Raw genomic sequence first — 25,217 nt, forward strand, 5'->3', positions numbered from 1 at the left:
GCCGGCCCTGCCCCGGCCCGAGCGTGCCCAGCTGCCCCGCGGGGGAGGCCGCGGAGGGCGGGGGCTGCGCGCCCGAGCCGGACGGCTGCAGTGGCACTGACGGGGCAGCGCTGGACGTGGACTGCTCCTGTGAATAAGAGCGACTTTCAGGAACCCTGTGAGAGGCTGATACTTTGCCAAGACAAAAGAACAGATTTTGATAATCCCCACCACTAACTCCATTGCTCAACTCAGCATTTCTTTTGCATTTCTTTGACTTACTTTGCTCCTTAGCACTCTGGTATCTTAATGTTTTAAGTATCTACAGGGCCCAGATTTTTCAACCCACAGAAACTGCAAAATTCCTTTCACTGTACATAGTGGGAAAGGCTCTCCTGGAGCTACACTTTAAATTAAAAAGTAGGGAGGGACAGAAATCATACCTTTTTCCATGACCAACCTTAGCAAGCTAGCTTTGAGCCTGGGTCAGGGCAAGTGTTCCGTTTGGTCAGATTTTACCGTGTAGTACTTTCTTGTCCATGTAGCTTTTCTGGAGAAGTTATTGTGCCAGATGTTATTTTGTCACTAGGCTTGTAGTGTCATAAAAATGATATTTGGACTGCAAGAGGTTGAAACTGAGGTTGGAAAGCTTAAATAAGATGGCTGTTATCTATATCTTTCTCCAGGAGCACACTCACTGATGATACTCTTTCTGAATTTTATTAACCCTTACAGATCTTTAAGCAATAAGCAAATCGTGTACCTGTTCAGGCACACTGGGTAAGCAAACCCCATGGTGAATTTGTGAGGCGGATGATTGCAGTACAAAATGCAATTTCCTATTTGGTCTTTGCCAATCAACAGTTCATCAGTAGCTGTGAGGGCTTCAGAAGACAGAAAAGCAGGAAACGAAAAGGCAGGTAAAAAGTACTTCTGTCAGTGGTTATCCTCACTAAAATGGGAATTAGATGTTACCTCCTGACCTTTTCCAGGTGGTATAGCACCACTTCCTCACTGTTATGAAATATCTTGTGGTAAAGAACTGAAATTGTATACAGTGGTCTGTGACCAACAAATATCAGTAAACGACCTTCCAAAATGAAAATACCTTAACAGACTGTTTTCTTGGTACAAGTAAACATATTCTGGGACTGATACCTAAGGGAATTCTGTAAAATTGCCAACATTTTCATGTTTGAAGCTACATAAAAATATTTACAAGTGAATGTACATGTAATATAGTTTCTGTGCCAATGTTCTCCAAGTACTTCAGTATTTTTACAAATGTAGGAAGGACTGGTTTCTCTCTTCTTAACCACCTTCATCCTTATTTGAAAGTGGTCAAGTAATCTGGTAACAAGATGAGAAAAACATTGTACATTCCCCCGCTTTTGTTGTCTTAAAGCAAGAGGTAGAGCTCTGTGATTTGCTGTTTTTTCCCTTGACTGATTTGTGCTTGATAATTTTCCTTAGTCTTCAAATCAAAATGCTTTAAAAAGGACTATGTTCTGTATCAGACATGCACCTAGAGTGGTTCAAAAGCATCTTTCATGCCTAAAAATTACTCAGTTGCCAGAACATTGCAGAGAAGGAAAAAATTACATCACTTAAATATTCATTTAATTGGGATGAAAGCACTCAAGTTTAAACCATTTGATTTCACACACACAAAGCACAGTGGTATAGTTTTGTCATTGATTAAAGAGTGTTTTATTTTGAATTCAGTGGTTTAACCACAGAACTGTAAGTAACTTCAGTTTCTGATGCTATTTTTCAATTGTTTCATTTGGTATTTTAAGATTACACTGGGGTTCCAATAGCCTCAAAAATAGGTTGCTGCAATTGTTCTGCTGAAATACAAGGTCTCTGCTCTGTACAATTTTAAGTTCCTGTTTGCAGATTTTTTTAGCATAAGATCCTTTTACTGATGGTTTCTATCCCAAGGACCAGCTTTGTATTAATCTTGTTTAAAAAGTCACAATATTTAATAAACGTTTTACTAGTAGAAAGTGTTGTAGTAGAAAGACCCCTCCAAATACTTTTTAATAGAAAACGTTTATTGGATTGCAGTTTGACCTTGTTTAACTGAATCCCAACTGCTTACAAAACTAAAGAGAAATAAAGGTCATGAGGAGATTCCGTATTTGTGGTGTTTGCACAAATGCCAATTATTCATCCCCAAAAGGAGGAACTCACTTCTTGAAGTGGTGATGAGGGGAAGCTCCTTACTACTGAATTAGCAGTAGTTACTGGTGCTACAGAATTGGGTACTTGGTTTTCCTTTCCCAACAGAGCATGGAAGGGCCTGTGGGGAAGTTGCACTTGTTTAAGTGAAGGCTTGATTTAAAACTGTTCCTCTAAAAGCTGGGTTACAGTTGGGAGGAATTGAAGAGAACTTGCATGAACTTTTTCAGTTTCAAAAGGGCAGCTGCTTTGGGGTTTATAATCTCATCATCAGTTCCAAGTTGTGATTTTGAATTACTCTGAGCTGGTTCAGCTGTCTGAAGTTGTGTGCATGCTTGCACCGTGCCCCCATCCCAAGGAGCGAGAGAGCCTAAATCATCTCTCAGACAGATGATCCAGATGTGATGAGGGCTGGGGAAGGCAGGTCTGTGGTGCAGCAGCAAGGCTCCACAGCTGTTATCTGCTTTTCATCTCAGCTGCCTTTGCCATTTTGGGCCTGAAAAAGCAGGACCACCAGAGTGGCCAGGGAAGTGAAAGACAGTGGTCAGCAAGTGGTCATCTGAACAAGCCACCAGCTGTTAGGCTGGAGAAGTTCAAAGCAGAAAATCCAGCTCAGGCATTGGAATGGGCTGCTCAGGGTGGTGGTGGTAAGGCAGATGGTGGAGGTGGAGTCACTGTCCCTGAAGGCATCTCATCTCTGGATGAGGCAAATGAGGAATGTCAAAGAGTGGATGAATTAAATGAAAGATGGAAAAGGGTTTTTAAATTGCAACAAACAGCGGGGAGCAGGGGCAGAGGGGTGCAACTATGATGGGCAGCGTGTCCAAACTCTTGAAGCATCATAATGAAAATAGGTATGTTAGGAGGGGTGAAGTGCACAAACAATGGGACTGGTACTTCAGCTTGCACTATGTCTTTGATTATTGGATCTGTGCATTAGAAAACAGTATATATGAAATAGCTCAAAGTAGCTTTAATATATGTATGGAAATGAAGCTAAGTATAAAACAATATACCTATTTCTCCCTAATCTGACTCCTCTGTCAGCCTCGATTTCTGAGGTGAGCAGAGGAAGGAAGGGGCTCTGCATTTGGATACCCTACTTTTTCTTTGTAGTTGCTGTGATTCTACATTTGCCTCAGGGAGACAATTATAAGGCAGAAATGAAGCATGATCAGCCTTTCATGCAGGAATTTCATCCTCCAAGAACTGAAGAGTATAAGAAGAGAAGATACTAATTTCTTGCTGATAAATGTTTCTCAAAAGTATGAGAAATACCAGCGATCGGACACGCCTATGAATTGTAGTTGCAGACACAATTCATATGTCTCTGAGGCTGTTAGTGAAGATGTGCCCTTGGCTCTAAAAGGTGATCCTTGCCAAAGCCTCCATCCTCAGGAAGGTGCCTGTGGTGCTGGATGTGGCAGCTGACTCTAATCAGTACCTTACCTATACACTGAAGGGGGGAAAAAGGCTTTTCCATTTTAAGTGCTTTCTGTTACTCACTTCCAAAAGCACCCTACTAACTAAAATGATCTAATGATAACTGAATAGCCACTCTTTTTCCAGCTAATTGATGCAAGTACTATAGCAATATTTGATACTCGTTGTACCAGATGAGCACATGGCAAACTGGTATAATCCATGTCACAGGAAGAAGAGAAAGTCTGATAAGGCTGCAACACCAGGTAACTCACAAACCATCTTCTTAAGTTTAAATATAAATGTATACATTTATATTGGAGAGATGGACACATCTCTCACTCCTCATCCTTTATTGCAAAAAAAAAAAAATCAGTCTATTTTTTTCTCCTTCTACTTTTTTTCCATCAGCTCTTTAGCTAATGGCACAAGTGTAAGAGGAATAAACATTTTCTACAATGACAAGATTCACCAAAGTGATGAGAATATTTCTCCAACTCAGTAGCAGCTGAACAGCAGGGGCTGCTCTCTGTTCCCACCAGTGCAGGCCAATATCACATTTATTGAATTATTTGTAGACCATGTGTTTATATGGGTTAATGTTTCTGGGATGTTATTTTTATCTTCCATTACAGCAGAGTCAGATCCAGTAACAGACTTTAAGGTGAAACTGATGTCTCACTAAAAGACCAGGAAACTCTTTCTAAAGAGACTTCCAAAAGATTCTGAAGTGTCAACAGGAAAAGGCTGTGGAGGAAGGGGATGTCAACAACTTTCCCGATTTCTTGGCTTAGAAATGGCATTTCTTACAAGGTAAGAAAGGACTTCTTGCTACAGTAACAGAGGTTACTACTATTTGGGTGGGCAGGGGATATGAAATAATTGTTCCTGTCCATGTTTCGGGGCAGTGTTTTTGTGTGTTTCATCCTGCTCTCCAAGTGGGTGAGCCCGCACAATTAGAGAGATGTGTCCTTGCCCCACAGCGCTCAGGCTGAGTGTAACAGGGGATGACAGAAGGAGGTTAGAGGGAAAAGAAGATGATGACAGAAGCAAAGGGTTTCAAAATGCCTTTTGTTAAATGGATATTTTGGTGCAGGTCTGAGGAGTGTTTGTGAAAGAGATGTAATTTGGGCTGCAGAAAGCCTCTGCATTAAGGGAAGAAAAGGGTATACCAGTTTATAATTCATGAAATGATTTAGAAGTTATAAGAAAAACAACATTTAAAGGCTTCTCAGAATCTTTTTATCATGACACTGTTAAAACACAGACGAGCCTAGTGTGTGGCTATTTTAGGGTACCAGTACTTCCTGATAGCAATGGATTGCACATTCCTAGGAAAGCCCTGCTTCTTTCAAGCATCAAGCTCTGACATGTCAGCTGTGATCTCTGTGAACACAAAACCCTCTTGGTGTTATTTTTTGTGACAAGCACGTTGTCCTATTTACATTCTAGAGTGAACAAACAAGGAAGCATTCATTGAAATAGGGGTACTCAGAAGGAATCTTCCACTCATTTGAGGAGGAGGATTGGATGAGACATCCCCTCTGGGCCTGCAGTGGCTGCACAGGGGGCCAGCAATGGCAGCTGGCAGTGGTACTGCATGGAACAGAAGCACAGACCTAAGTGTAGGCAGCAGAAGGCACAAACTAGGGGGCAAAGCTTCATCACAGTACTGTCCCCAAAAGGCAACTTTTAAAGGGCCATCAATCAGATTTACCCCTCCTGATGGAAAATTGAGCCTGTCCTTAAGTTCTGTGTGTGCTGAGTGGCAGAAGGTATGTCAATACTTCCCTTCAATACCCAGGAAGCACTGGCATTATTTCATTTGTTTATCAGTTCCTGACACAGTCCCAGCTGTGTGCTGCTCCTGCAAGGCCTGGCCTTTCCCAGCAGGGCTGCCTCTCTGCAGTCTGAGGATGAGATGCACATCATTACTTGTGGCAGTAAGCAGCCCCCAGGCTGTACAATGTACCAGACTGATAAAAAGAGGGTAGAACTGGAGTATGCTGCAGTTAAAGTGACTTCTTGGGAGAGAGCTACAGCTGGGCTTGAGGCCTTCTTAGCCAGCCACAGGGACGTTATGCTTGAAAAACAAAGTGCTCACACCAAGGCAAGTGCAGCAGGCTGGGAACTGGCTGGTGGTTCAGTGTCTCTGCAACCCCTATTTAAGGCAGAGCAGGGAGACACTGATGGCAAGGAACGTGCTGCATTACCTAGCTGACTATGTCTGACACATGTAACTCAAGGACAGGAGCCACTAACAAAGGGAAGGCCTTATCCATTTAACATTTTTACTAATTCAATATGAATTTAGTATTTTTGATATTGTTCCTGATTGAGGTCTTCAAGTGTACAGGAGGAATCTCTGCCACTTAAGGACTTGAACTGTCTATGCAGATAATTAACAAACTCTTTTTAGATTTTGTTGGTCTCCTAATTTCTGTGATGAGTTTTTCTAAAAGTTGGACAAATAAGGGTCATTCAGGAAGGGCTCAGCTATTGGCCATTACACCTGGAGGTACACTCGTGCCTTGCAAGACCAGCTTTTCCAAAGACCTTTCTCCAGGCAGTATGGCCTGGAATCCCCTAAAGCTCTGTACTTCATGCAGCAGGACTGTGGAGATTTCCCATCTCAGCTATTGCTGGCCCGTGCTGGTTTTAAGGACACAGTCCATGCAAGCACAATCTTGGCTGAACAACCTCAGCACAGGATACAGGTTCAGGGGAGGAATTCCTCTGAATGCTGCACTCAACACTTTCATCTCAGGGCTAAACAGGATTATGAGAAAATATCTTTCTCAACACAACCAACTTATTTAGGTAAACCACATAAAAGGTGGGTTTTTTCCTTCTGAGAAGAAATGGCAAGAGAAGGAAGTCACAACACAGCAGCTCTTCTATAAAAATAGTAAATACATTATATAGAACTGTGGGGGAAGTGTGTTGACTCATTTGGAGCAGATTCAGAGGTTGTGGCCTGAATTATCCTTACAAACATATCTGGCATTGCTGCACAACTAATTCTCTACAAGTGCTGAATCAGACACTGAAAAAGTCTTTTAAAAGCTGACTAACAGGGCAAGTATATAAAGTGAAAAGATGCTGCTACGCATAAGAAAAGGCAAACCATCAAAAAAAAACCAGAACAGTTAATGTCTTTAATATAAAATCACTTTTCTTTCCCCCAAAGCAGCAGCACTGTATTACAGGTGTATTACAGTTAATCATTGATGACATCTTCATTAAAATCTTCAAAATAATTCATAGTCCATTTCTGTACATTTTATCAAAATGCACTGGAAAAAATACTATAATTTTCTCTTCAGCAGGTGTCACTACCACCATTTCTCAAAGAAAACACGGTTTCTAGGAACACCAATGTTAGTGAGTAGTTTGGATATAGATTCTATCATTGGAGGGGGACCACAGATGTACCATGAAGTATCATTAGAGATGTGTTTCTCTAGATCCTTTTCAGATATTCTTCCCTCTGACAAAGAAAAAAAGTAGGAAATGAGAACAGACGTATTATTTGTGAAGTCACTTCAAAAACAGTGTCTGGTTAGAAGTATTTCAAGCACTCATTTCTTAAAAATGCCTGGCCTGTTCCAGGATAATAGGTATTGAGATTTGTTTTTCCTGGGGATTTAGATCAGTGCTTGTACTTGGAATGCAGAGGGTATTACTCACTGAAGAGAAACATGGCTTACAGACAAGTAAAATCCCAAATTCACATGAAAAAAGTAGGTATCTCTAACACAAATACAGCAGACATGGAAACATGCTGAAGTATCTCATAAGCAGTCAGCTCATGCTTCATCAATCCCACCTTAAGGAAAGTAAGCAGCATTTGCTTAATAGTTTCTGGAATAAAGTCTGCAGTGGGAAATACCCATGTAAAGTTTAGGATTAACAGAGGAAAAAACTGCAAAGAGAAAACTTTTCTGCAAAGCAGAGTAAGTAGAGATGAGATGTGTTTAACTCACATCTCATTTTGAAACTTTAAATGTAAAAATGCTGGGTTATTATACACAGCTTCATCCTGTAGGATGTAATCAAACTGGGGCTTCAGACAGGATCTCTGTGCAATGCCATTTACCTGTAATGTATGGCTGCAGTTCTTTACAGATCTGTGAGCGCTGCTGGGTGACGTGGAAACAACATGTGATCTTTCCAGGAAACGCCTTCATCAAACCAAGAATATTTTTCTGTAATGTTAAACACACTTGCTTACACCACAGGCCATTAAATCAAAGCAGATGTATGTACACAGTCCCAGAATGCCAGTGATTATTACTGAGAACCAAGACTTTGCATTTCAGCAGTGAGAACCTGATGGGTGTGATTCCACAGGCCTGACCAGCTAGAGATCCTGACACACACATACACAGAATTCCCACACTTGGAATGCAAATACCCTGCCAGCTATGTTAGTGCTTTTCTCCTTTTCTGACATCGATTACAATCTGTAAGATTTGGACCTAAGATCCACTTAGGTAATTTCCCAATTTATTCCCCTTATGAATTCTCACTATTTCCTCCTTCTACTTCCACAGGGGTTTTCCATTTAAAAATACCCCTTCAGTATGTCTTTACCATTAGTTAAGAACTTTTTGAGTCTTGTCTGGTTTATCTGATAAGGTCACTAGACCCTTTAGTGTCTTATGTTCTTAAGTAAAACCAACTACCACGTAATGCTAATGTTATTTTTACCAGAGTAGAAAGTATAAACTCATTTTCAGTTCCCTAAGTCACAGCTGTGGTAAGTTACCACCAAACCCCCAGTGGCTTTAGTTCAAATCAGCAAAAAAAAGAATATGTTAGATGCTGTAGTTAGTTCTGAAATTAAGATTTAGCTACTGTCTAGATTATGCATTATACAGGATTTTCACTGCTAGAATAGACACTGGAAATTCTTTAAAATATTCTGAAGTAAAAATAATTTCTAGGTAAATTCACTAATTTTAGTGTTTGCTTGTTAAGTAGTTACTACACTGAGTCTGCCCTGTGTTGCTTAACATAAAAAAAACCCCACAAAGATTCTACTTGGTAAAAAATCTGTTCCTGAATCCCTAAAAAGACATGGGATGAAGAGCAGCACATACTGCCACTGCTGTACAGTGTTCCACCAGCACCTCCACTATTGACTTGCTGTCTTTGTACCCCAATGCTGTTGCTTCTACCATTTGCACTAAGGATATTTCCAGTGCCTCAGCCTGTGACATGAGAGCACAGTGAGGATCAGACCCCACCATGGCATCTCCCTTTGCCCTTGTCAGCCCATACACAGCTGCTCCTTCAGGGACCACGTCCTCCAGACCATCAGTGATAACCCAGCAGGTCCTCCTGGAGGTTGTACACATCCTGTACTGACGTTTGTCACAAGAGCATAAAGGCTGCTAGGGATTCTGTTTCCTCAATCCTCTGCACAAAAGTGAAGAATTTTGACAGCCATGTTCTGGATCTGAGGGACGCGTGAAGAATGAAGGAGGGATGTATTTTAAGCACCGTGCATGATATTGTTTTCTCTTTTGTCCCAGAAGCTTTAGTGCAAAAGTTCTGCTGTTGTAAAACTGCTTAAGTGAATGCCAGGAATGTCAGTACTGGTGCTGGAAAAATCTGTGCATGCTTAGAACAGACTGGAAGATCAGTAGGTGGCAAAAGGAAGAGCAGATTATTCTGCTTCTAGCAACAAACAAATGACTTTTCAAAGAAAGAAAGTATATCCATATCTAGAAACATGATAGAAGTACAGAAATAAAACTAGTGATGGATTCCATACACAGTTTCTGGAATCTTGACAGCTCTTCATCTTACAGTCAAAAGCTTTCAATACTTAAAAAACCCATAAATCATTTTGGATGCTTCTTTACAGAAGCTGTGCTAATTTGACCCTAAGATATTGTCAATAAACTGTAATGGCTGAGTGTGACAACTGATTGTTAACTGCTGAGTAAATGTTGATGAAGTACTGCAGTAAAACAAGCAGTTTTAAAAGCAGCTATAAATCCTTCATTCATACACTAGTACTTATTCGTGACTAATACATTATCAATAAAAATCTGTTATTTTAGAAAGTATTCCTTTGGATAGAATTATTCTTTTCTAGTCTTTACATTCAGTACAATCTCTACTTAGACTGTGTGGTTACAGAATTACAGCACTATGCAGACTATTAGTGTGTATATACATATAGATATAATCTTTAGTATACTATGATGCTCTTACAAGATCATAGTAAAATGCAGGGATATAGTAAAATTCAGGGGTAATTGACTTATCAAAATCAGTGGGAGCAGATGTGTCCAGTAACAGCCTTAATTTGTACACTGGCATAAGTAGTTAACAAAACACACACGAGATTTGAGGCAGGGAGTTACTTTTGTCTCTGTTTGTACAGTGTCTTACACAGAAGGACTCTCTGGAATTTGGTAACATTGATATACACACTAGCAGCTGAATAGCTGAGACCTGTTTCTTTTAAAAAACTTTTGATTTACCTTAAATAAGAGTTCGCTCGTATTTTTTGCACTGTAGTACAGCTTCGCTGTTCCCAATTTGGGTCTATTTCCTTTACCCTCTTGGTATCCATGAAGATCTGCTATATGCAGCAGTATAGAAAACAATGGGTTAATTCCAACACCCCCTGCTATCAGCACTAGGTTTACTGGGGAGTCACCAGGCTGAGGATCAAAGAAGAAATCACCTCCCACTCGCAGGGCCACTTCTGAGTCAAGAGTACACTAGGATGGAAAAGAAGATATTTAATTTCAGAACTAAATGCAAAAGTTGAAATCTTACCCTTTTTGCATCCCAGTCACAAGGTTTGCTGGGCTGTGATTTTTATTTTAATTGACCAGTGAAGGAAAACCAGAAGGACTTTAAAATATTCATGCACTTTCCAACTATCTGAAGTAACCCAGTGTCTCTAGGGATCTAGTTCTACTTTCAAAAGTTTCAGTCTTATGGTCAGGCAGAATGGTGACTCCCCTTCCTATCCCCATAAGAGTTGAAAGAGGAACAATTCACACAGTTTTCCAACAACAATGTGTGGTTGTGAAAACCCAAGCTCAACATGTGAAATCACACTTCAACCCAAAAGCAGCTTCATGGCAAAAAAGGCTTTCCTATGAGGTCACTGAAGGTCAGAATAAGTTGCATACACAGAAAGTTTTTCCATCCCCTTTCCTTAAAATTAAAAACCATTCAGAACTGAAGCAAATGACCAACAAGAATATTTCTTGTAGAATCACTTCTGCAGTTGCAACTTCAGAGACTCAGAAGAAGAAAAATCAGAGGAAAATCTCTCTTACTCTTCACTTGAATGTGAGAAATTACTTCCTAAAGAAATGTGTCCAAGCATGTTTTATTGATACATGGAAAACCAAAGCTACAACAAAAAAAATCCACTTGGGTCAGTATCTCCTTGGTAAACCAGCAGTGCATCCTGTCTGAAGGGTGAAGCTGCAGTACAGAGAGGTCAGGTGAGTTCTTCCACATCACTGCATGCTGACAGAACAAACGAGAGCGCTTAGGCCATGTACAGGTTTTAAAAGATAAAATGAAGAGGATAGGGAAACCAAGGAAGGTGGGAATGGAAGAGAGAAAAAGAAGCTATAGGAATTGCTGAAAAATTAGCTTAGAGAATGAAAACACTTCCTCCAAAGAATTCTTTTCACAGCAGGAAACAGTGAACTGAAACAAAGGGAGTTCCATTAACGAAGGCTGCCTAGACAGCTAAGGTCTCAATGTGTAACAATTCCACCAGGAGCAAGAAGGAGGTCCTTGGATACAGGGACTGCATAGAACACAGGGGTTCCTAAGATAGTAAGCATGATCATTAAAAACACCCAACAACTTTTCTTCCTTTTCTTAATTATTGCACACCTGTTGTCTCTCCAGTATACTGTAGGGCAATGAGCATTCATTAACTGAAACTGATTTCTCTCTCCCTTGTGATGTACACTGCCAGCCTTTCCCACCATGTTTTACTCTGGTCTAGAGAAGCACAAATCCACATTCCAGATCCATGTGGCCTAAGGAGGACACAGACTATGATACCCTTTGAGGAAATAAGCAATTTTAGGGAGAAACAATCTCACATCTGCCCCCTTAACCAGCCATAGTTCCTCAAGATTGGACATGGGATTTGGGGAGAATCTCTCTTAACCAGCAGCCTTCCAGATATTTCCATGCTTTGGCCATGACAATGATAACAGTAAGTCAGTATACAAGAAAAAATAGTAAAATTCTGGAGTAATACCATGAGAAAGTGTTGTCCTTTAACCTAGTTTATAGACACAGCTCAGGCAGAAGAGTGAAGCAATCAGTACATTACACGGATACTTTTAAATGAAAAGGCTACATCTTCCTCAAGTTATGTAAAATACAGGGTGCTAAAATTTACTATTTTACATACAGTAACATTAAGAATTAAATACCTCTAAAAACACAAATACAGTGAGTAAATCAGTGCTAACTATTCCCAAAAACATTTTTAACCTGAGATACCATCTTCCTTTAGGACAACTTTTAAACAATTAAGCACCAGTTTTGTCACCATATATACAACATTTCTGAATTCTAGGTTGCTATTTTTACTGCTTGTTTCCTGAAGAAAAGCATGCACTTTTGTTTAGCTAGAAGAGTCAATGGAGGTTTTCTCCACAGCATCAGGTTTGATGTAGGTTACCCCTTAACTAAAGATTAATCCTATAAATCCCACCAGAAAATTCAGCAACAAAAACTGATTTACAAAATCAAAAATTCTTAAATAGTTTCCAGAGACTGTGAAAAGAACAAAAGTTGATAGGACAGATCACTGATAAAACATGTGACTCATCTGACAAACTAAATGTGGTAAATGATGAACAAAACACCATAAGGCCAAGTCTCAGATTTTACTTTTCATACAGTAAAAACCCCAAGCCTTGTGTTATGTCTTTATTACAAAAATATTGTGCATTTAAAAGAATACTACAGATTTTCTGAAATGTTTTATCATTTCAGAAGAACTGATCTAAGTATCTTCCTTGGCTCCCCTTTAATAATCTGTATCTGTGATTTGTCAATGATCCCCAGTTTATATTTACAGAAATAGTCAGGAATTATGGAAGGTTATCAGAGGTAACTTTGTAATGTGTAACACTGCCTGTTATCAGGGATGTAAGTTAGAACAGAGGTTTTTCAATACTTCATTAATTCTAGAGGAGTGAGAACCCTTATATACACTAACTACAATATCACTTTAAGTCCACTGTAAGTACAAATGGTGTCAAAAGATCACAACAACTATATTTCCATATAAACATCCAATTTCAGTCCCTTACTGAACAAAAGGTTTTAAGATTTATGTTGTATCAAAAATGCTTAAAGAAGTCAGCGTGAATTTTGCAGGTAATAGCACAAAGTGGTCTAAAAACACACACCACCCCCTTTACCTCAAAAAAAAAGAGAGCAAGCCCAATCTCCCAGCTAATTCCATTTACCTCAGTGTGAATCCAGTGAGCAGGAGGATGAACACTGTGCTTTACTGCCAGCTCTAGTATTCCTTCTCGTTCTAACAGGCCAGGGCTTGAACATATTGAGAATCCCCCAACTACAGATACTCCAGGAATAAAGAAATCAACCCTGAAAATAGATCAGACATGAAAGCTTAAAAAGCCATAACCCCAAACATGGACAACAATAGCCAAAATAATGTGGCTGCCTTTGTTTCAATTATCTTTCCTTTACAACATCTTCATTTCTGTAACGTAACTTTTCCAAAAATGGAGTTAACCTTGAACAACACCATTTCCTTAGACTGATTTTCTTCTAGAACCTTGTCATCATGTTTGCTAAACTAGAAGGTTTTCAAACCATTCTGCTTTTAGCATTGGATGTCACATCTCACAACAGACTAGAATTCTAGGCGTTTTAAATAAATTATTTGCATATTAGAACAAAAACATAATTATGGTCTGATAGAGTAGCTTAATTCCCACTCTTTTTGGCCCCTTTGATGGGCTCTTCAATTTTCAAACATAAGAAGACTGGCATTTTAATTTTAGGGAAATTACTTTATATGAAACACTTTCTTTTCCTGGGTAGATGAAATATCTGAAATAAAACCAACAGTATGTAAAAAATTTCCCATATAAGAAGTCCACAGCTGGCAGCAGAACTGCAGCTCCCTCTGGTGGCATATATCGCTTTTTTTTAGGTTATAGGAAATTGAACTGGAATAAATTCTTACTTTTTTTCCTTTCAGCTTAAAAGCAAACCATGCATGAGTTTGTACAGATGAGAAGGTAACATGTGGCTAAGATTCTGCAATACTAGCCATTAGAGACCATGGAAGGCAAGCCATTACTACATACAAACTGTAATTCAGTCTCATAGAAGTAAGGCTTTGATAAGCCTTGATGAGGCTTCCAAATAATTTTCAGAAAAAAATTACAAGTTGGTTTCAGAAAAAAATTACAAGTTGGTTTGTGATCTATCATTTGCACTCCTCTGTGTTCTGCAAATCTTTAAATGTTTCTGCTTTCTACAGCACATAATAAAAGCACTGTATTTCACAATAAACCAAATGCCTATAACTAGTTGTGCTGGTCCCCTCAGGAAACAACCACGCTGATAAACAGTGCCAGGTATTAGAGAACCATTATTCAATTCAAGCCTGGGTTAGGCTGGCTCAGTATTAGTTAAGTGCGGATGCAACAAGAAATACAGACTGACTGCTGCTGCACAGGAATTTTCTTCAAACAGCAAGGCTGTATTCTTCACAGACACCACAAATGCTTGAGGACAGAGAGAAGCACTTTGAGTAGTTCATCACTTTTTGAAGAAAAAAAAAATCTTGTCTGCTTAGTCCACGAAATATTCACCCTTAGAAGAAAAAATATCTTTCTCTCAAAAAATGCATACAGTGTGATATAATTTTTAACTTGATGCTTATAATATCTTGCTGGTGCATAAAGAAACCTGACTGCAAAAGAATGGTCTACAACAACAACAACAAAAAAAGACAAGCTTATTTCAGTGTCCTCAGCTTGTGCAGCCCCACTACCCCGTGGGGCCCAGCTTTACTGACAGTCAGGCTCTGGCAGCTGAGAAAGGTCAACTTTTAAATTGCAGCATTGATCCTGCCAAAGAACATCTCACGATGCTGCTGAAGCTCTTTACCTCCCCCTGGTGGAAAATAATCTTCCTACTTAGATCAACTTAAGTTAATGAAAAATATGAGAATTTATGCTGTAAAGTCACAATCTACATTCAAGTCAAAGGGAAACCTTATCCATGCCAGGTGAGGAAACACACAAACATTATTGCAAAACCTACATCAAACATGGTTTTTACCTTTCCCAAATACTAATGCAGATATATTTTTTTCCCTAAGTACATAACTATGAGAGATTTCAAGGCACATTTTACTATCTTATAGTGCACTAGCTCTGATGGCTTGTCTCAGCCATGTCAGGGAGGGTAAGAGGGCTCCTGAAGAAATGCTACCTGTGACAGCCTTAGAGAAAAGAGCAGCAGAAAGGAAAAAAGTGAAGAAAACCTACAACAAAGAGAGGCACAAATAGATGTAAACTAGAGATCTCAGGGTGGTTTTTTTACTTCCCTTCTTTTAAAACCCACCTAAACCATATCTTTAAGAAATGAGTAATAATTACCCATTGCTGGAGTGAGAGATCAGAAACACTAAAATCATAAAGCTACTTCTTCAAAGTATTTGCAACATGCATATACCTCAACGCATGTTTTAGTAAATCAAAAGGTGTAACAGCAACAAGTCTCTTCATTATTATTTGAAGTCAGATAAAGACCAGTATCTGCCAAAGTGCTTGCAAAACAAATTCACTTTTGCTTCTGAAAAGCTTAATAATTAGAACACTTTCAGAAAATGTAAACATTTTAGTGACAGTCTTTGACTGTAACATCTTACTATAGCAAATCCTAACAAGTTAGCCTTTTCTGCTCAGGAAAATGTGTTGCTCATCAAAAAAATGCAACCTCAGTTTATAGACACAAGTACAGAGAAGTTGGTGTGTACCTTACAATAGCATTAGAACACTTTCAAGGAAGAAGAAAATGAAGAAGAGTAATTATAATTAAAGCTCTCAGTTTCCAGCATGATAATTTCAAAAACATTTTTGGAGGGTAAATGTACATTGCAAGTACTGGCAAGCAAGAATTTAATATGAGTCACTGCACATGTGCAAAAACTGTAGCAAATTACTTCACAAACAAATTATTGCTAATCAGCATCTTGTGTTCTGGTTCTAAATTTAAAAGCCAGCATATTAACACTCCATGAGTAACATATGCTGCTAGTACCCCAGCAGCTATACTTTGATTTCAGCAAAACCACTTTCAGATGGCCAAAGCCAATAAAAAGTTTAAGAACGTTTAAATGTCCATTGCCAAAAGCAACTACTCCTGGTTTTAAATTAATTTCTAAGAGGAAAAAAAAGTTACTGAGTGAGAGTATTTTTAACAAGGAAGGAAGACAAACATGAAAATCCTCTACTTCCCTGGGAAAAAAAAAACAACTGTAAAATTGTTTAAACAAACAGCTAATTGTTTCAAAGGCTTGATCATTCAAGATTTTTATTTTCAAATTTGTCTATTTGTATTAATATATTAATCTGATTTAACAGGCTTAATTTTCAGAGTGGAATCTTCAAGGGGAAGAAATAAACCAAAATTAAGTAATTTAAAAATCAGCAGTCTCAGCTCCACTGTAAAAATAACTTGTAAATAAAGACAGCCTACAGAATAAAGTGCAGTGAACTTCAAAGAACTCCTGAAGAAACAATGTAATATAATAAACCACAGGAAAACACCAAAACACTATAACTGAACATTTAAAGAATATCCGCTTCTGCCCTTTTAACAGTAATATTAGCATTTTTTATAATGACTGTTTAAAAATTAAGCCAAATATCAGCTCTTTGACAGAGCATCCAATAAGAAAACATAGTATTATATAAATTAACAACTTTTTCCAAGGCCCAAGGACCAGAAACCTTTCATCACTTTGTTATACTCGACTTCTCCTAGTAATTTCCCCCTCAAATACACCAGAAAATCTTACCATTGTCCTGCTTTGAAAGTAAAATCCTTATTTGCAATTGCCAAACAAAGCCTTTTGACTGTCTCTGATTCATCGGTGATCCCACACACTTTTGCTTGTGTAATTACCTAGCAGAAGGGAAAGAAGCCATTGTGATATGTAGATATAATTTGCAGCAAAAGCACTCAAGAAGCCATGCATGAGACATCCATCACTTCCCATGTTACCCAGGGCATCTCATTACCTACAGCACCAATATTTTTCATTGAGGTGATGAAACAAAAATAGATTCTGTCCCTGGAAGTGTTCAAGGCTAGGCTGGATGGGGCCCTAAGCAACCTGGTTTAGTGAAAGGTGTCTCTGCCCATGGCAGGAGGTTGGAACTGCATGATCTTTAAGGTCCCTTCGAGCCCAAACCATTCTATGATTCACTTAAATAGTCATTGAATGGAGAGCAGACTTTTTCTAAGACTGTAAACAAACTTACTTTAGTTCAGCTGAAGAGAACATAGCTCTAAGGAGAGGGGATTGCTAGTTATCACTTATCAGATTCTTCAGACATCTATACAAGATGCACACTCCTGCATCCTCCAGCAACAAAGTAAAAAGATCTCTGATATAAAGACAAAGGACTTGTAAAAAATCAGTTGCAGATGAAGTCCCAGAGACAATTCTGGATCTAGTAATGCATAATTAAATGCATTACTGAAAGATTATGCATTAATGTTAATGCATCAATGAAAGAAAACCAACAAGCCTTGTATTACTGCATTTACCCCCTACACCCCCATCTGACTACAGGGAAACCAAGACACAAGGTCTCATGGCTGGTTAACAGAGCAGATTTTGTTTGGCAGCCACATGGGAGGGGATGTCAGAGTAATAGGTAATACTACTTTTAAGGAGTTTTAAAAAAAGATGAAAAATGAAAAGCAGACTTTGCAAAAAGACCCATTGGGGATGAGTACCCCACTTAAATTCTTTGATGCCCATCAGTGTAACATGGATTTTCATCCCCTCCCTACCCTTCCTTTTCAGGGTTTTTTGGATATAATGATACTTTTTTCTTCTATAAAGAAAGCAATGCCCTAAGTATTTTCTACACAAAGGAATACACAGATTTTACTGTTAAAAATGCTGATGTCACTTACCACACAAGGAAATACTCAAAATACCACAACTTTCCCATTTATCATTTGTCTAAGATCAAACAGATCAAAAAAATTTTAACTTTAAGCAACTATGCTGTAATTTAAAACATATGTCAGGAAATTAATTTATTCTTAAAGCAACATCTGAACATGTTGCCTGTCCCATTAAACAGCAGGACATTTGCTAATTTAAAATGAAGTAGCGTGGATTCCTGTTCCACTTTAGCAGACAGTATTAAATGAGGAATGCAGTCAGTCAAAGTTAACAAGAGAAATGTCAGATACATGACTTTAGTGGTTGTTCTGATGGAGAAGTGCAGGAAAGGGACATTAAATTTGGACTTCTTCATTCCCTTCTTTACTCTTTAGTGCCCTCCTTAATTCGTTATTTGGCTGAGAGAGCTGCAAGAGTACTTGAAATTTAATTCTTACTTGGTATAAAGTTATTTCAGAAATTAAATTTGAGTCAGGGTGATCAAAGACATTCAGCCAGTACTTTGGACCATCACAAGGGTATCCAACTGGTCAGAGCAAGGCTGCAGTGAGAGGAGGGCACACGACTCTGGATTTTGCAACTGTATTTCAAGAAAGCATTGGTCACTTTTCCTTGCCCTGGTCCTTCACATTATCACTCTTCAACAGGCAATGTTCTGTAGCATTCACAGTAATGAAACACAGATTTATGATTCTTTCATCTTTTACAGGACTGAAATGGCCAAATAAGGCAATATTGGCTGAGGGAAGCCAACTGCTGATTATACGGAATTTAAAACCAAGCAGAGGATTTTAAATAAACTGATTTTAAAGTGGTCAGAAATAAAGCAACAAAGAATAAATCAAGCATTAAAAAAAGAAACAGCATAATCCTCTGATATGCAGAGAATGTGCAGTAGCAAGAACTGAGCCCTGCTCTTTCACCTATCTCATACAGCTTCCTTCTCTTTCTTGTGCCTTACAGTTCCCTGCACCAACCCTGAGCTTCCAACACCTCATAAGGATCCATTTTCCATGTATTTTTCAGGTACTGACATTGAGCAGAGAAAGGAAGCAAGCCAAACAATTAATATAAAAAACTCCATGGCTGCACCACTCAGAAATGCCATCATTTTTGCATGTCAGAAGCAAAAGAGAACATGCACTGGTCTGTGCCTGTCTCTACATCCATTTTTTTGGGTAAACAGGATCCACCAGAGCAGCTGGATGTCCACAAGCAACAGTGATCTGTACTCAGGGAAGAGCTGGCATCAGTGGGAATAGCTGAGGCACAGCTCTGTGGCTCCCAAAGCTGGTGACAGCTCTGGTGAAACGCAGAACCAGGCTGCATTTCTCTCATCCATCTACAGCCCAGGTCAGACAGGGCTGAATCTTGTCTCTTGGGGGTTTCCTACATATCCCCTGCACTCAGCTTCCTCTGGGAAAAATGTGATTTATTCTCCACTACACAGTTAGGGAAAAACAGCAGAGAAGGACTTCATGTACACACCCTGACAGATGTGTGGTGTGTTTCCATCTGTGTGCGTCTACTTCAGCTTATTACAGAAAGGAAATATCTGTATGAAGTACAAGAGTATGTTCCCCTCTGAACATTATGAAAAAGAATTCTTGCTGCTCAAAACTGAGATCCAGAATAAGCACTTCTGGATTTGACAGAGAACAATGCTATATCTTCCTTGTATTTATTAATTAAACTAGATAAAACTGAAGGTCTCTTATCATCTCTCCCTTCAAAATGTCTACAGTTTTTGTCTTACCCCTATGTTATAAAAGGACATTTTCCACATTTTAAAATCTCAAACCTGAACCAGAATTGTAAAAATCCATAAAAATCTGAGAAGTCAGTTTAGAGATGGGAGGTATCCATGTGCTTTCATTACTTATTACAATCCATAGTTGGCCAGAAATCTATTAAGTTTCTTGTCCAACATAAAGTAAACAGCATCATATCACTGAAAAACTTAAAAACTCATTACATTTCACCCACTGAGCACTAAATATGTTAATTCTGTACCAGTAACAAATATAAAATGAGGAGAAAAAGAAGCAAACCAGACTCCAGCAGAAGGCAAAATGGAGCCCAGGAAATGAATACTATTATCCAATATAATTATCTTCGCAGCAAAAAAAAATTAAAATGACTTGCATCCTAAAGAACAGAACACTAACCTCCTGTCGAAAATTATTTGCTGTCCTCTCTAGATGATCCATTTTCCTTTTTGATTTTATTGTGCTGCAAGAAAAAGCAAACAAAGATAATTGTCATTTTGACAGCTGTGCTACTGTCCCTTACTGATATGAATTTCTATTAACATAACAATTTACCAGTGTAATCCAGACTACAGATGACACAAATCTAAATAAGAATTAAATACAAATATATAATTGGGAGTTAGATTAAGCATTTATAGGTCTGTAGTAATTTGTCAGTTTGATTTTGACAGTGTTACCATGGCATTCTCTTAAAAAAACCAAGGAAGTGGATAACCTACCCATTCCCTGTGCAGTAACAAAAAGCAGAGTGTCTCAACACCCCCAATGGAGAATGAGAGGGAAAAATTCTGCTCTGAGCACCTCTCAGTAATTGAGGAGCAATGCAACCCACATAAATAGTAGCATGAGCCATGATGATCAGGCAGTCTTCAGAATCACTGTTCCTGAAAAAAAAATTGTAAATATTTGTTAAATGAAGCATTCAGTGTTTGATAAGGCTTGTTTCCAGCTTTTATTTCCCTTAAATCAGAAAAGCAAAAAACTAGCAATAAAGTATAATGAGAGGGAATTTTGAAAGCATGAAAGTTTCATAAACAAGTGAAAATGTGCATCCATCAGGTGAAGGGATGTTATGCCCACTCCTAAAGGTGAGGGTACGGTGAGGTTCTTGTTAATGGATTCTTTGGGAGATAAGAGTGAAATGACACGGAATGACCAGTGTTTCTTTATATATATATATAAAAATAAATATATGTATAATGCATATTCGTTTTAAAACAATTTGGTTGCAATGAAAATGAGGTACAGAGTCCTTTTAGTTATTATCTATAGAAATGAAACTATGTAAAAGTATAAAAGAATCACTTAAGAAAATATATAAGGAAAAAAAAGGAAGAGAAAGGAAGGATAAGAGAAGATAGTGGAGAGGAAAGATATCACCAACCATGGATCCAGTGACAAGAACTGACTGTTGCGATTTCACTTAGTCAAAGTGATGGCTGGACATTTGATCCATCAGGGGTGAAGAAGACCACAAAACATAGATTTCAGTGGGTTCAGTCTGTTCAGGTTAAAGTGGGAACACCCGGGCACCTCCCCTGGGGGGAGTTTTACACGGTCTGTTCTAACACTGGGGATCATGTGCAGTGGTCTGGTGGAAGGCCCCAGAAATTACTCTGGGGGCACTCTGGAGTCTTTGATGGGTGATGACACCCTCTAAACCATGCCAGCTGCCTCTCATGCCAGTGTAACTGAGCCAGTTCTGCCCCCAGGAAGGGACGAACACCCTCAGGCCCAGCTGGGAACACAAGTGTCCTGATACCTTCCCTGGGAGGGGAGATTTACAGCTGGCCCAGCTGTGTGAGGGAGGACTCTGGCAGGATAATCACCATTATCCCACCTCAGCAGCACCTGCCTCTCACTGGCCATTTCCCTCATCTGGCTCAAACCCAGCTTGTTGCTAAACCAAGGTCAGTTTGTTGTGGTCATCCTCAGGTGGTGGTGCTCACCTTCCCTGCACTTGCGCTGCTCTTATGCAGATCAGAGGATTCCCAACACCCACCCAAACCTCTTCTCCTTCGGTCCAGGGGTGCAAACCTGGCCTCAGCAAAGCCCCTGCAGCTTTTCCAAATGGGCAAATGCTTGAGCCATTAACCATCAATGTTTCAGTCTCTCACAAGGCAAAGACCTTGTGAGATAATATGGAAAAGGCTGAAGTACTCAACATTCCCTTTGCCTTAGTCTTTACAGGCAAAGCCTGCACCCAGACCTCTGTTTGTACCAGTGGTAGTTGGGAAGGAGAGGGATAACCAGGAGCAGGGCCAGCACCTGCTGAGAGACGCTGGATGCACTCAAATGCACAGAGCCAGATGGGTTACACTCAAGGTTGCTAAGAGACACAGCTGACATGCTTGTCAGGCAAGTGTCTATTTACCTATGAAAAACACTTATCACACAGTCTCCAACTGACTGGAAAAAGAATTATACGTGCTCATTTTTTAAGCGAGGCAAAAGCACTGCTTACATCCAGCCAGCACTATCCCAGTAACTGGAAAAATGCTCAGAGCTTGTCCCCTAAGCTGGGTGAAGGCTAAGAAAGCAATCAGGAAGATGTGACTCAGATTTACCAGGGGCAGGTTATGTTTGATAAACCTGAACAGCTACAGTGATGAAAGGTCTGGTCACACAGCCAAGGGGACAGGATACAGCACACGTTGAGTGTCCTGTGGCTCCTGGCACCAGCCCCTGAAGCACACACACGTTAGTAAGCCAAGACCAGATGGGTGGTTGGAGTGGCTGAAAACTTGTCTGGGCAGACAGAATTGAAGACTTGATGGCTTGAAATTTGCTTCACTTGTTGGCTAGAACAGTAAGAGTACCCTGGGGCTGATACAGGTCAATACATTTATCACTAACTTGGATGATGAGACAGAAGGTGTCCTGTTCATGGCATGGTCACTGGAACTGGATGATATCTGAGGTCCTCTCTGGGCCATTCTATGATCAGCAAACTTGTGGATGATACCAGGTTAGAATAGTAGAGCTCCCCTTCAAAAGGGAACTGAGAAACTGAAGGGCTGGAAAGCAGAAATTTCATGACAGAGGTCTATACCTGGGACTGGCTTAATCCAGTGTGAACAAGTGTCCTGCTCCAAGCACAAATTCTGACTGGATGATGCTCAGAAGTGCCTTCCAGCCAGCATATCTGTGATTTTAAATGTTCAAACAATATTCATGCATGAAAGATCAAACACCAACTTTTCCTTTCTAGTGGTAAAGAAAAGGTTCTGGGTGGAAAATTTTATAAATTTTAATTAAGCCTGTTTGTTCACAGGTTTATTTAAAAGGACATTAATCTCTCACACTTCCATGCACCCTACATAATACAACTCTATAAATTTAGAGAAAAGAAAGTGGAGGACACTCATATGCACTGCAGTAGAAACACAATGTGAAACTTCAAAAACAACACATTCAAACAGCTATGACAGAGAAAGCTAAACTGACATGCACAACATTCAAGGTTAGTCAGAACTACCCTTCAAGTGTAGAAACATGTTCATAGAGAGCCAAGAGATATTTCTCATTCCTTCTATATATGCCTTTATTTTTCCTAAAATGGATTATCATAACTCTATATATCACCACCTATCAAATTATATTTATTCCCATGATGCAGTCCACTGCTTCTTTAAATCGTTAATATTTTACTTTCATTTAAATATCTTTCTGTGCATTCTTTTAAGGCGTGTAATTTATTTTCAAAATATTTTTCATTTCTAATCCCTTGAAATGGCACTGATCCAGCTTGTTGATAACTAATCAGGCCAATACTCTCTAGGATTTCACTAACAGCTGCATTGGTTGGTCACTTTGTAATCTATCCTGTTTGTAGTCTTGTATGAATGAAGGCAGAGCTTCCATAAATTAGGCTGCTCAGAAATGGAACACATTTACAGTCACTACTCAAAATGCCCATTTTCAAGCATAATAAATACTTCCTGCAGCTTTTAACTGTCCATAATTTTTAATAGTTTTTCAGCATTTAATTCCACAGCAGCTTGCAACTTTTAAAAATGGAAGTACTGAAAAGTCTTCTACCCCCAGTGAGCAAAATTACTTCAAATTTTTTTTCCACAACATCACAGAGTACTTAAAGTGTACTTAAGTGTTTAAGCAAAACATCAACATACTTTGTTTAAGGAAAACCACTTTCTACATCAAATGTGTAGACACTATTGATAACAAAATTGTTAACAATCTCAAAATATTTTAGGACAACAAAATAGACATCTACTGAAGTCCCATTCCTCTACCTTGGCATATTATCTGTTAAGCCAGAGTGCTCAAAAATCAGTTTCTCAAATCATGAGATCACTTTATGGTCTGGAATCTTTCATATAGCACATCATGGTTATAGACATCTACATCTCCAACCAACCTGAAGTTCAATATCAATACATAATATTGGAAACAAAAGAAATGTCAGCCTAATTTTATAGTCACAGCTGAAAGACCCTATTGATACAACTGCTTGAAGGCTGAGTCTATCCTAAATTAGAAATAACTCTTGAACCATAGTTCAAGAAACTTGCTTCATTTTTACTATCATCGCTTTCCAATCATGAAAAACACAATAAAAATAATTTGCAATTTTTACTCTGCAACCAATAAATTCCTAAATGTCTTTTAATGAGTCCTGGTTCTCTCCTACCACATACAAGTGTGACTCATGCCTTTACAAATTGTGAACAGTTTTTCCCCCATCTGTCACCTCTGTGATTTTTTTCACTCATCCAGCTCTTTGGCAATTCCCTGCCCTGAATGAAAGCACTGTGCTTCAGCTTCCCAGGCTCCTGTCAGGTGGGATGTTCTCCCTTTATTCTCACCTTACCCAAGCCAGTACAGGAACAGCCACTCCAAATACCCTCTTTTTTCACAGCGGTTGGAAGGGACCACAGTGGGTCATATAGTGGGTCCAACCTCCCTGCTCAAGCAGGGCCATTTGAGAGCACAGGGCACAAGACTGCATCCAGATGGTTCTGGAATATCTCCAGTGAGAGAGCCTCCAGTACCTCTGGGCAATCTGTTCCAGTGCCTGGTCACTCACACAATAAAGAAGTTCTTCCTCACATTCAGGTGGAGCTTCCTGTACATCAGTTTCTGTCCATTGCCTCTTGTCCTAGTGGTTGGCACCCCCAAGAGGAGCCTGACTCCATCCTCTTGACACTTCCCCCTTCACATATTTTTATAAACCTCCTTTGCTCCACGGAATGAAACGAGCACTACTTTTCTTGACTTCTTCCTCTCCTCACTTAAAACCAACGAGGCATTCATTCTCCATCCCCTCTGATCCACTGGCCTGGCTTAAAATCTGTTGAGATATATGTCTGCATCTCTTCTGTCTCACAATCCCACGTCACTATCTGAAGGGAGAACTACTTTTAGTTCATCCACATCACACTTAAGTGCAAATTACGAGGTAGGTTAATGCAAGAGAGTGCAGAGGCGGGCAGCAAGGGTACTGAAGCACAGGCACTGAAGCATAGGAAGCCTTTTTTCAAAAGCTATCTCTCGGTAAAACACTCCTTTAGACAAACAGACCTTCCTGCAAAAGCAATCAAAGAAAACAAGGTTTTCCCCCTCTTCCCGGGACTGAGGGGAACACGGTGAGCGCTGGGAGGAGGCGGGGGAGGTGGGGAAGAGGC

The 25,217-nt window shown here is 39.4% G+C and overlaps 2 protein-coding genes across 4 annotated transcripts in view; one reads left to right on the forward strand and one right to left on the reverse strand.

The window, feature by feature from the left end:
- RFTN1 (raftlin, lipid raft linker 1) overlaps positions 1–2,122 on the forward strand; it is a 104,383-nt gene extending 102,261 nt beyond the window's left edge. The window contains 1 exon segment of the mRNA XM_031057677.1: positions 1–2,122. This exon segment is cut by the window's left edge and continues 50 nt beyond it. Coding sequence (XP_030913537.1) covers positions 1–137 — 137 coding nt within the window. The 3' untranslated portion in view covers positions 138–2,122.
- Positions 2,123–6,720: 4,598 nt separating this feature from the next.
- Positions 6,721–25,203, reverse strand: OXNAD1 (oxidoreductase NAD binding domain containing 1). 3 transcript variants are annotated; one of them, XM_005421718.2, is made up of 9 exons: positions 24,620–25,203; positions 22,622–22,714; positions 20,289–20,453; positions 19,966–20,029; positions 16,673–16,779; positions 13,074–13,215; positions 10,086–10,328; positions 7,685–7,793; positions 6,721–7,075 (listed from the first exon to the last, which is right to left on the reverse strand). In XM_005421718.2, the coding sequence occupies exons 3-9, from the start codon at positions 20,420–20,422 to the stop codon at positions 6,921–6,923; spliced, it is 954 nt and encodes a 317-aa protein (XP_005421775.1). In that variant the 5' UTR covers positions 20,423–20,453; positions 22,622–22,714; positions 24,620–25,203; the 3' UTR covers positions 6,721–6,920. The 3 variants fall into 3 exon arrangements, with proteins under 3 accessions (XP_005421775.1, XP_005421777.2, XP_030913539.1); XM_005421720.2 differs by having other exon boundaries at positions 10,086–10,186; positions 10,292–10,328; positions 20,289–22,714; XM_031057679.1 differs by having other exon boundaries at positions 20,289–22,714.
- Positions 25,204–25,217: the final 14 nt, after the last annotated feature.

This window comes from Geospiza fortis, unplaced genomic scaffold, assembly GCF_000277835.1.
Source record: "Geospiza fortis unplaced genomic scaffold, GeoFor_1.0 scaffold95, whole genome shotgun sequence".
In the NCBI taxonomy this organism is placed as follows: domain Eukaryota; kingdom Metazoa; phylum Chordata; class Aves; order Passeriformes; family Thraupidae; genus Geospiza; species Geospiza fortis.